The 11,612-nt window shown below is 41.4% G+C and overlaps 1 protein-coding gene across 1 annotated transcript; it reads right to left on the bottom strand.

Moving 5' to 3' along the window:
• Positions 1-1,070: 1,070 nt before the first annotated feature.
• UBE2A (ubiquitin conjugating enzyme E2 A) lies at positions 1,071-11,469 on the bottom strand. Its single transcript, XM_072626060.1, has 6 exons — positions 11,124-11,469; positions 10,868-10,948; positions 10,496-10,521; positions 3,680-3,769; positions 2,679-2,767; positions 1,071-2,385 (listed from the first exon to the last, which is right to left on the bottom strand). Exons 1-6 carry the CDS (start codon positions 11,165-11,167, stop codon positions 2,257-2,259), a joined length of 459 nt encoding a protein of 152 aa, XP_072482161.1. The 5' UTR covers positions 11,168-11,469; the 3' UTR covers positions 1,071-2,256.
• Between the last annotated feature and the right edge of the window lie 143 nt (positions 11,470-11,612).

Here is an 11,612-nt window from a genome sequence, read left to right as displayed (position 1 = left end):
TGGTGTAAACAAAGGCAGCAAAGGCAACCTGCCTCCTGGCATATATAGATTCCTCAAACTTCCTTACAATCTTCTTTTCATTCAAGTATTTAAAATGAAGTCAAAAGTAAGTTTCTGTAGCAACAGTACAATCCTATCATGTGTAGTATGAAGGATGTAAAACCTGCCAGCTGCCATGCTCTCAAAGGACATATGGAGTAGGCCCCCAATAACCCTTGTTTCGTTCAGTCCTTTTTTCAGTTGTGTCCTACTCTCCGGCACCCCATATGGGGTGTTCTTGGCAAAGATACTGGAGTGACTTTGCCATTTCCTTCTCCAGCTCATTTTACCAATGAGGAAACTAAGGCAAACAGGGTTAAGTGACTTGCCCAGGGTCACACAGCTAGTAAGCATCTGAACCCACATTTGGACTCAGAAAGATGAATCTTCCTGATTCCAAGCCCAGTGTTCTACCCACTGTGCCACCTAGCTGTTTATATGATTTCTTAGCAGTGCCAGTGCCTTGTCTCATGGTTTCCAGAGAACTCTTCAGGCCTTCATTTTCACTGAAATAATGGCATTTATGCCTATGATTGTGGGGAAAAAAACGCTATGTTAAGCTATTAAAGCTTAAACCTGCACCAAGACCTTTGAGACTCCATATGTACTTTAGTGGCAGTGTCCACCAAAAGGCCACAGGATAGAGAGACACTGAGAAAAAGGACTTACTTTCCTGGAATAATGTTCCTGTTGTCCCAGCTTTGTGTAAGATTGGACTTTGCCCGTATTTTTAGCCTAGTAGATTCATTTTACACAACCTCTTCCCACCTCCTAATATATTTTTATGCTGACAGCTTATATTTTCTAAGATCTATTATTTTTTCTAAGATCATTTTTTTTTAAATTGCTATTACTTATGCTGATGTTATTATGTCCCCTTTCCGTAAGAAATGTCACATTTTGATGTTGGTATTGATTTTAAGCAACAACTAGACTCTTGGAAAGGTACCAAGATTCTGCTAACTTTCTAATTACTAGTCCACTGTTCGGTCATATTAAGCTAAAAAAGCAGTACTGGAAGAACTTGCCTGTAAATTTAAGGTTACTTTTTATTTACAATTTCTGGAAAAATGTACACTTTTTACATGGGCTACTTGTGCAAAATTACTTGTACAGACTGAGCCGCATGAAAGCTAACAATGGACGTAAACAGAACATTTAGAAGCCATGTCCCATACTGTCATGATAAAGGTATCATTGATCAAACAGTCCAGACAGCCTTAGCCACAAGAGTGTGTGGACTCGGAACTAAAAAGAGGGAGGCTCTTGTGAATCTGAAGGGAATAAAGCATACTTACTGCTTGGTACATAGCTCAGGATTGGGCCAGTAGGAAGAAGCAAGATGCTTTTCGCCAAGAGGTACTTAGTTGTTCCTTGGGTTATTTAAACTCAGAAGACAGACAGAGAGAGAAAACTGTAGGGACAGCTTAGCTCCTCCAAAACCAGTAATGGATCTCTCATTCTCACCAACATAAAAACCAGAATGGGAGTTTCTTCACCTTCTACCTCAAAACCTACATATTTTCCCTTCAATGTCGCACCTAGTTACTGGACCACAGTTACAGCTCTAGTTAATACTTGAAAATGTGAGTGGGTAGGATTTGTTTTGTTTTTCTTTTTTCAAGCAATGCTCCTATTTAATAACATTTTCCTTCCTGTCATTAACCTACCATCTCCCAGGAATAGCACAGACTAACTTTTTATAAATGGATTATTTTACATGGAATCAAGTTTTTCCATTCTAAGTGGGAATATTCTGTAAAATAAGTGCTTCAAACTCATGCTCCTAAGACCAGCCTGGACTAATTTTCCATCACTTTAATCAATTCATTTTTTAATGTGCATAGAAATATGTTATCAAGCTACATAAGTAAGTACCCCTGTGTATAACCATTATCATTTTAAAAGCTTAGTGGAAAGTACATTTAATGTACAATACTATCCTAAAATTGGAGATGAAGTACCACAGAAAAGAAATTCATTATTAGTAATTCTTTTACAAGTAACCCAAGTACAATACATTTGATTTTGTAGTAGGTGTTCTTGGATGTCAGAAGGGGAGGGAGGAAAGAAAGCTTTAGCAAGGAAGGGTGGCAACAGCATCACAGCTGTTTTGTTTTCAATAAAATAAATGTAATGATGCTAATGGGAAAAGAAGGCAGGGGACAGACAGAATTTTTTCCTTATGACCAGACTGTTCGTTTGTATCATCCTGGGTCAACAATCACGCCAGCTCTGTTCTACTATTGCCGAAACTCGCTTTTCATATTCTCGCTTGTTCTCCTGGTATAGCTGAGCAGCCTGGCTGTTTGCTGGACTGTTGGGATTAGGCTCATCCAATAAAGACTAAAAAAAAAAATAAAGGTTCAACTTGCCAACATTTAAAAAAATGTCAAAATAAAGCTAAACTATGAACCAGAGCTATTCATTTAGCTCAGGTGCCTAGAAAGGAAATTCGTCTAGTCTCTCAACAATTCTAGTAGAATATTTTCTGGTGGCCTGGGCCTTAATATAATTTACAAACATCAACAGAATTAAGCAAGGAAAACTCAAGCTATAATTTCCCCTTCCCTTAGAACATTAAACTAAATTATTTATACAAATGCTCAATAGACTTTAGTGAAACTAGAAAAATTCACCTGTATGGATGTCAAAATGGAGGAAACATCATAGGTTGGACTCCAACGATTCTGAAGTATATCCAGGCATATACTACCATCTGCATAGACTAAAAGCATAGCTGTATCAGTATACATATTGTATCCACTGCTATTATGACTTTGACAGTGTACACAAAGTTGGGTGTAGTTCTTTAATAGACCATGTTAACAGGCACTCAACTGTGTGACCTTGGTCAACAAGCTCAGCGTTTTATCACAGCTCAGCTACTCTGTGATTCTAGAAAGGCTTCCCTCATGTTGGATGTTTGACTAAGCTGTGGGATACTGATCAGTTAAGAGAAAACATATTATCTCAATCTCTAGGAGAAAGCAGATACCATCTACCTTACTCAGAAAAGGAAAAGCCCAGAAGGGCAAATGATGTTTAAAATATGCCTACTGATAATTACAATAAAAGAATAAAGTGTCAGAACTAAGAACTTTCAAGATGTCCTTAAAAGATGATCAAAATACAAAAACATTTTTTAAACCAAAAATAAATGGCTATAGGTCAAGCTGGCTGTGCCATTTCAGGCCTTTGCCCAACTTACCTCTCTCCCCCCCAATAATCCCTCAACTGTTCTGCTGTTCTTGCCTTAGCCACAGTCAAACTGCAGGGATTGTGACTCAGTTTATAGAGAAGGAATATAGATCCCATTGTGCCTGAGAGAGAGCTTGTCCAACTACTAGGAAAGCTTCATCCAAGAGCCATTTTACTGCTCGCTCTTTAGGGACAACACCAAGAGGTGACTCAAATATGCTCCTAAAGATTTCTGGCCTGCAAAAGCTCAAGGCCTTTAAGGGAGAACCTAGGGTCTGAGATTGCTGGTCTAGGAAGTGATTTCACTTCCCCCTACCTGACACCTCAACAAAATACTCCTCTTTTTCCTGCACTGGAAGCAAGCGAAACCAATTGTGATGAACTGTACGGATAAGTACCCTCCCACAAGAAGGACAGGTAAAATGATGAGTATACTTACCATTTGGATGGAACATTTTAGAGACAAATCTTACTGTAGGTGGTTTGTTTGGATATTCTTCTGTGAATTCTATTGTAAGTTTAAATGTGCCTGTAGATAGAAAAGTTTAAACCACCATATTTACAAGCATTTCAGCTCAATATTGATTTGCTTAATAGTAACTTACATTAGTATTCAGCTTTAGGAGGTACAAAGCTCTTTCCTCACAGCAGTGTTGCAGGTGGAAAATACAAAAGCCACTCTTGTTTTACAGATTCAGGGAGGTGAAGAGATTTGCCCATGATCACAGCTAACAGACTTTGTATTAAGCAAAACAGATATACATGTCTATGTATATTATTTATGTTTGTGTGCATACACACATATGGAGAAGGAAATGACCAGGCAAGATGAAACCTCAAGAGATGACACTACTTAGCCATTTCCAAATGTACAATTTTGATACTTTGTGTGACAATTCCCTTAACACAAGTTTTGTTTTACTACTCTAAAATGTTGAAATTGCTTAAAGCAGGGGTGGGGAACCTGTGCCTTAAGGCCACATGTGGCCTTCTAGGTCTTTAAGTGCAGCCTTTGGACTGAATCCAAATTTTCCAGAAGTTCAATTTGGATTCAGTCCAAAGGCTGCACTTAAGGACCAGCTTCCTTACCCCTGGCTTAAACTGTTTTATTCAAACTTAAAAACAGTCCATCTTGGGCTCAGAATTACTAAGTTTTATATATCTAGTCATAGCAAATGTACAATAAAAGAAAACCATTCTCTAACAGACTACTTACTCTATGAAGTCCACTTTCCTCAGCCTAACATTGAAGGCCCCCCACAAAATGGCTCTACCCTTCTGACTTCTTCCTCCTTCCCCCATAGTGTACTCTGTGCTCCAGCCGTCCCAGGCTTCTTATTCCTTGCTCCCTCTTCCCAATACAGCCTGTGCTCTTGCCCCAGTTCTTATTCCATGTTCCTGTAATGCTTCCCTTCCCATCTCAACTTGCCAATCTGTCCCCCCTCCTAGGCTGAGCTCAAATGTTCCTTGAATTCAAGCAATCTGATCCTATAGCATTTTACAATCCTTATGGATACTGTGTGTGTATGTACATAAACTACAACACACTAATATGGATATTGTGTGTGTACATACACTACAATACACTAATACACATAACTATCTTCCATACTCTCATATTCAGGGCCAGGATATTATTTCTATTTGCTTCTCCTTCCAAAGTCTAGAAAAGTAATTGTGCCCACTAAACGCTTACTATTTCTCTTTTTTAAACCAAAAGTAGGGAACAAAAACTGTGAATTATAAAGTCCTCTAAAGCAGAGATGGCAGCCTTAGAAAGAAAACAGGGACCCCTAAGCTATACACAGGGATCCCTGATAAGGCTGCAGACTTAGAAAAATCACATATTCATATTATCTACATTTTATTGTACTTTATTTTGTTCAATATTTCCCAATTACATTTTATTCTGGTCTGAGCTGCAGTTGGGAGTGTGGTAGGCAACATTTTTTGACACCTTTGCTTTAAAGGAAACATAACCTGATTTAAGATTCATATCAAGTAAAAAAAATAATAAAACTCTCAGTTTGAAATTTAGTTCTCCAATATGGAACATTAGTTAAACAGTGACTACTAGAAGTACAATTCCTGAAACACTTAAGATTCCAGAAAACAATAACCCATTCCCAGTCCAGGGGATGGTCTATGTCTATGGATAAACACAGAAGGTCTAAGTGACACAAAATTAACAATCAGGCTAAAACAAAGAACTAGCCAAAGGTACAGACTACTCCTAGTAGTTAGGTTCTAAATTGCAATTAAAAAAAAAATCCCAACTAGTCAGAGAATTTGAATAACAGCACTAATTATAACAACAGGGTACTTTTTGTAATATCTTCTGTAATTTGTGTCCTAAAATTTTAGAGGAAAAAATATACTATCCAAGCATTCAACATCAAATATTTAAGTGGTATTCTTACTAGTCATTTCTGTAAATAAACCCCCATTGTAAGTACCATTAATGGGATACTTTAATTGAACATATGTCTGAAAACTACCTATTCCTTGTACATTCTTTTCAAGTCTGTATTACATAGTACTTCATTCAAATCACCACTAAACAGTTATCTTCATTATTCATACTAATAAGATCAGTGACAGAGGTCATTGAGAAATCATTCATATTTGGTTTTGGAATGTCCCGTATAATTCCAACTGATGTGTCTTCCTAATTACATTTTGTTTAAACTGATACTCAAATGAACTGGCATTTGGAGGACATGCATGCAGGATGGAGAAGACAACCTTTAAACAGAGAGGTCTACCTGGCTTTTAAAAAATTGAGCATCAATGAGAGAATGACTGGGGTCTATTTATCAAGCAAGGATAAACCAGATCTTACTCAAGAACTGGGAGCTATAAAAGTAGTTCTAATAACCACTTAAAAAACAAATTCTCGAAGCTTATCTCAGACTGAAATTATTCCTTTTTCTAAAGTTAGTTTTTTTTTTTTTTAAGTTTCTCTGCCACCAAGAAAAACCAATAACCAACTGCCCAACAGCCTTCACTGGCTCCCAAATGCCTTGCACAAAATAGAAACTGCTCCATCTGGCATTTAAAGCTTCCCCCAGTCTGGCTCCAACCTACCTTCCCAGCCTCATCTTATTCTTCATTACTATTTTTAATAATATTTCCCCAAATCCTCAGCATGGTATGGAGATACCCTTAGGTTTCCAAAGGTTATGCCATTAGAGCGTAAGCTCAAGCCCTGCACCAAACGAGGTGGGCTTTGAGTCCTATATGATGGCCACGAGTTGACGGATTTTTCTGCTGCAACTCGACAGTCATTTCAGTTAGAGAAGAGTTAGATTCTGTCAGTGAAAAAAAGAAGTGGAATACTCACACCAACCAAATTACAGATATTTGAAGCATTTTTTTGAAAAAAAAAAAAGAAATCAAATGTCAGGGAATAAACTAATACACTCTTTATTACCACCTGGTCACAAATCATCTTTTAGATCTTTCTACATCTAGAGAAAAACAAAAGTTCAACTTCTTCTTTAGCAGCATGGACATTCTAAGTACACGTAACAGCATGAGTACTTGAAGTTTCAGCAAGTTCAAAGAGTTCCCATCCCTTCCAAAGTGGCATGCAATTGCCAATTTCAGAACCTAATTAAATTTCGATTTTCTAAGATCCTAAAGCAGGAATCGATGTCACATATGTTTTAAAATACACATGAATAACCATTCCAAAGGGCTCAGCTTAAATCTTCTATCTTTTCCAGACCTACCAGTTAGAAAAGGAACTTAACGCCAACTTCCATAATGTCCTTAATTTAAGAGACTCCTTCTCTGGTGACACTAAAAATACAAACTTTGCAAGGGGGTGACTAGGTACTCACAAAATCATCTTCCTTCCCAAAACTCAGTGGCACTGATTCAGTCAGGTGACCAATGAACACCAGTGTGAGGAATATCTTGTCACTGAAGCCAAGAGATTTCATAAGGTCTTCAAAGACATGGGGCAAGGGCATACTCAACTTAGAAGTCAGAAGACCTGGGTTCAAATCTCATAAAACTTGCTAGCTGTGGAACCTTTGGCAGTCATTGTAACCTTTCTGAGGCTCAGTCTCCTGTAAAACCAGAACATCTTTAGTACCTAACAGTCAGAATTAGTGCGATGCCCAATTCAAGTAATATATGGAAAGCACTATGCAAATGGAAAATATTATATTAACTCTTCTTTAGTACCTAAAGAATTAAAGCCTTAGTCTCATATAATCTGTATTGGTTTAAGTTAAGCCTTCCAAGAAGACCAAAATGTGAGAAAGTACCAATTAAGCCATTCGTAGAAAGGCTCCATATTTTCTTTTGGAAACTAAAAATTCAAACTTAGGGAAATATCAGTACTAACAGTCACCACTTCATAAAGATTTAAAGTTCAATTAATTTGAGAACTCCCTTAGTACATTCAAAGTGGTCAAAGTTTTTTTAAAAAAAGTTTCTATGTAACTTCTTAGGAACATGTCTCTAAAATAAGAAGGTATTTTTCCCTCCCTAGGAATGCCTTTCTGCAATACCCACCATGGCTGTGGATTCTAGCAGATCCTCCCAAGATGGAAAGATGGAATATATCTGAGGGCTGAGGAGCAGCTCAGACTCACCACCAGACTGACAGGCAGGACGATTTCCTTTTAAACTACTACAACTCTCAGTCTCCTAAATTAGAACTCATTTACAATCTTCACAGGTGAAGAGAGCATCTATGCCCCAAGGATAAGAGGTCCTTGATGTACTAAAGTTACTCTCTTAGTGTAGTTGCAGAGCTAATGGGATGAGAGGTAGAATGGGATATCAGACAGAATACTGTGGAACTTTTGGGTTTGAATCATGCCTCAAGATGCTTAGCTGTGTGACCCTGGGCAAGTATCTTTACCTTTCAACAGAGCCTCAATTCCCTCATCTGTAAAATGGAGATATTATCACTCATACCACCTCCCTCCCAGGATTGTTGCGAGGAATATATTTTGTAACCTTAAAAGCACTATCCAAATGTGAGCTGTGCTTACTGAGTCCTTCAAGTGCTACTCCTATACAAGAATTTAGAAATGTACAACACTCCAGCTTTTGTATGTAGCACTTTTCAGCAGATTAATGTAAAGATATAAGTGGTATCAAAAAGAACTCTCAGAAACCGCTTGTAAATATCAGTGTCTAGTGCCAATTTTTTTGTGATCTAAAGTATTGTCTAATATCTGCATTCATTTAGATGATGAGACATTATCTCACTTCAAAATAACTTCAACAGCCTCTCTCTTTTGCTCCCTCAGGCTCAAACTGCACTTTCCTTTAGGAACTGGTCATTCCAGAAACTTCCAGAGACCGATCAGTAAGACCCTGTAAACTCTGAAGTTTGTAAGGGTAGATTAAGAACTATTTAAGACATTTCCTATTGCTCCTTATTTCCATAATACATTTGAAATGGCCAAAGGCAATAATGCAGTAGATAGGTCAGTGTTTTCTATGTAAATCTTTTCTCTGATAAATGAGCATTCATAGACTGGTAAAAACATCACACAGATAGACAAACTGTCAGATAGATAGCCACAGGTAGTTAGTAACCTTAAATACCTGAGGAAGTATAGCATGTACATAAAGATACCGATTGTTAAGTAGAAAAAAAATTAGACATATTCAACATGGGCAGTGCCTTTCAGACCTAATATTGAGGTCAGTATGGACTTATCACATCATCACAAACATAGACATTATTATTAAGGTCCAGGTAGATAAGAAATTCTTTCCACCCCTACCCCCACCCCCCTCTCCAAAGTCAGACACAGTTGTGAAATAGCTAAACTCTCATCGGTGCTTGCTGTACAATAAAGCTGTCAGCAAAATGCTTTCTGAGGAAAATGAGATGGGAAGTCAACCAAAACAAATGCTGGGAGAGCTCAGCTACTCAAACAAATACACACTGTTAATGTGCACAGAGAGCTTAAGTTGAAAGAATGAGACACAAATCTATTAGTGAAAAATTAAATCTGGGTACAAGTAACACAAGTTATAGAAGAAAGCATTCAACTGATTTTTCAGACCTGTGATTTTTTTGGTATAGGGATCTCTGGATGAAGAAACTACTTCTACCAATGCTGATCTACAATGCCCTGGGGTTAAGTGAGGATAAGTGACCTGCCTAGGTTGACAAAGTCTGGCCAGTCAGAGGCCGGAGTTGAACCCAGGTCACCCTGCCTCAGAGGCCAACTCTATTCAACCTGGCTTCTGCAAACTGCCTTCTTATGCTCTATCACTTCTTTTTATTTTAGGACTTTTATTTTACTAAACAGTACCTGAAGAGGCAAGGAGTAAAGAAAGGAGTACCTTGAAATATTCAAGTGCCCAATGACATTAGTACTAGACACTTTCACCACCAAGATGCAGCGTTAAATGAAAACTAATTTAAGATTTGATGGTGGATTCCACCAACTAATGTAACATTTACGAAACAAAAGCTTTGATTGTTAAATATTCAATAATTTAAAACTGTATTAAGACTTTGGGGATCACCTAGTATTTTTACCTTAATTGGTCATTAAAGGGGACAGTTAAACTGTGTTTAGGTTAGTCTGGCAAAAAATGAAAAAAATCCCAGAATTTCAGAGTTGGAAGGATCCTCAGACTCCACATAATCTATCTCCAATGAGAAGGCCTCCTAACTATGACTCCCTGTAATTGTTACGAAGTTTACTTCTTTGCAGCCTTTCCCATGGGATCCTTGTCCTTGTCCTCTGAGTTCACAACGAACTAGCCTAAGCCTGGACAATGTTTCAAATACCTGAAAAAAGTATCCTATCTACTCCCTGAGAATGAGGATGTGTTAGAAATGACAGTCCTTCAAGTGATGGGGATGAAGAGAGGTTAAGACAAATAGAAGGGGTTTTTCTGGCAGTGAGTGAGAGCATGAATGACATCGGCAACCTTTATGGTCCCCACTATCTTTTAAGAGTCCATGACGCGTGTGGAAATGAGTTTGAAAGCCCAGGCGGTTTCCGCAGGGCCAGCCATATATACAGTACCCACACTACAAAAATGAACAGTTGTGCTCTAGTGCCCCCTTTACAAGCCCCGATAAAAGGTACCAAAACTGGAGTCAGGTGGTCAGCAGCCTGAACAACCTGCCATACAAGGGCAGCTTACTCTCGCCTGCAGGAGGTAGAGAAGAAAGAGGGGGACGGGGCTGACTGCATGGGGACCCACTCCTTCCCCAGCTCAACAGCCGGCTCTGAAAGGGAGGAAGGATAGCGCTCCTTACCATCTTCAAACGGGGTCCCCTCGGGCCTGCAAGAGAGGGGGAAGCAAGGCTAAGTCAGTGCCGGCTGTTCCCGCACGAAGTACCTGCTCCCAGGGGGGCACCCAGCTGCCCTCGCCCCCCGCCCGCCCTTAGCCGGGGAGGCCCCTGCTGGCATCTCCGGGCACGGCGAGCCGCTCCGGCTTCCTTCCCAGTCCCGCGGGCAGGGCACTCCAGCCCCAGGCTCGGGACGGCCCAGAGGCCGGCCCCGCGCACCCTGCCTCCCGTTCCGTCCCGTCCCGCTCCAGTCAGTTTCCCTGGCCCCCTCCTCCTCCCCCGCCTCCCGCTCGCCCGTGCGCGCGCCCGCCAGCCCCAGGGCTCCCCCGGCGGACTCACCCGAAAATGACCGCGTTCCACACCATAATGTTGTTCTCGGACGGGGCTCCGCTGACCCCGGCAGGGGGGTCCTCTTGCAGCCTGCGGAAGGAGCGCAAGTGGAGCTCAGTCCTGCCCTGCCCTGCCCGGCCCGACCCGGTCAGGCCCCTCTGGCCCGGCCCGATCCGATCCGACCTTCCCGGCCTGGCCCGTGCCCCCGGCTGGGACCCCGCCCCGCATCCCGCGACCCCCGGTCAGCCGCGCCGCCCCTCCTCACCTCTTGAAGTCCCGCATGAGGCGCCGCCGAGCCGGGGTGGACATGTCGCGGACTGCTGCGGGCTCAGGGGTGGGGCATAGACCAGCGGCCGGGCGGCAGGAGGAGGAGGAGGAGGATGAGGCGGCGGCTGGAGAGGAGAAGGAGGGGCAGGGGGAGGAGGGGGAGGAGGAAGAGGAGAAGGAGGAGGATCGAGAGGAGACGCAGCCGGCGCAGAGTCGGACTCCGACGGGAACGCTGGAGCCCCTGGCCCAGAGGAGGGAGGGCCAATACCAACCCGAGTGGCCCCAGAGGGGAGACAGAGGAGGAGAAGGCTGCACCACTGCTGAGGCGCGGGGGAGGACGAGTGGAAGGCGGTGACAAAAGCTGTGCGAAGTCACCAGAAGGGGGTGGAGTGGGGGGATGAGCAAGCTCACAAAAGCAATAATTAACAGTGCAACTCCAGGGAAAGGGAAGGAGGGGCAGTACTGGTGCTTTTATGGAAGGACGTTT

Source organism: Notamacropus eugenii, chromosome X (genome assembly GCF_028372415.1).
Source record: "Notamacropus eugenii isolate mMacEug1 chromosome X, mMacEug1.pri_v2, whole genome shotgun sequence".
In the NCBI taxonomy this organism is placed as follows: domain Eukaryota; kingdom Metazoa; phylum Chordata; class Mammalia; order Diprotodontia; family Macropodidae; genus Notamacropus; species Notamacropus eugenii.
Note: the sequence above shows the minus strand (reverse complement) of the source record. Positions and strands in the feature narration are given on the sequence as shown.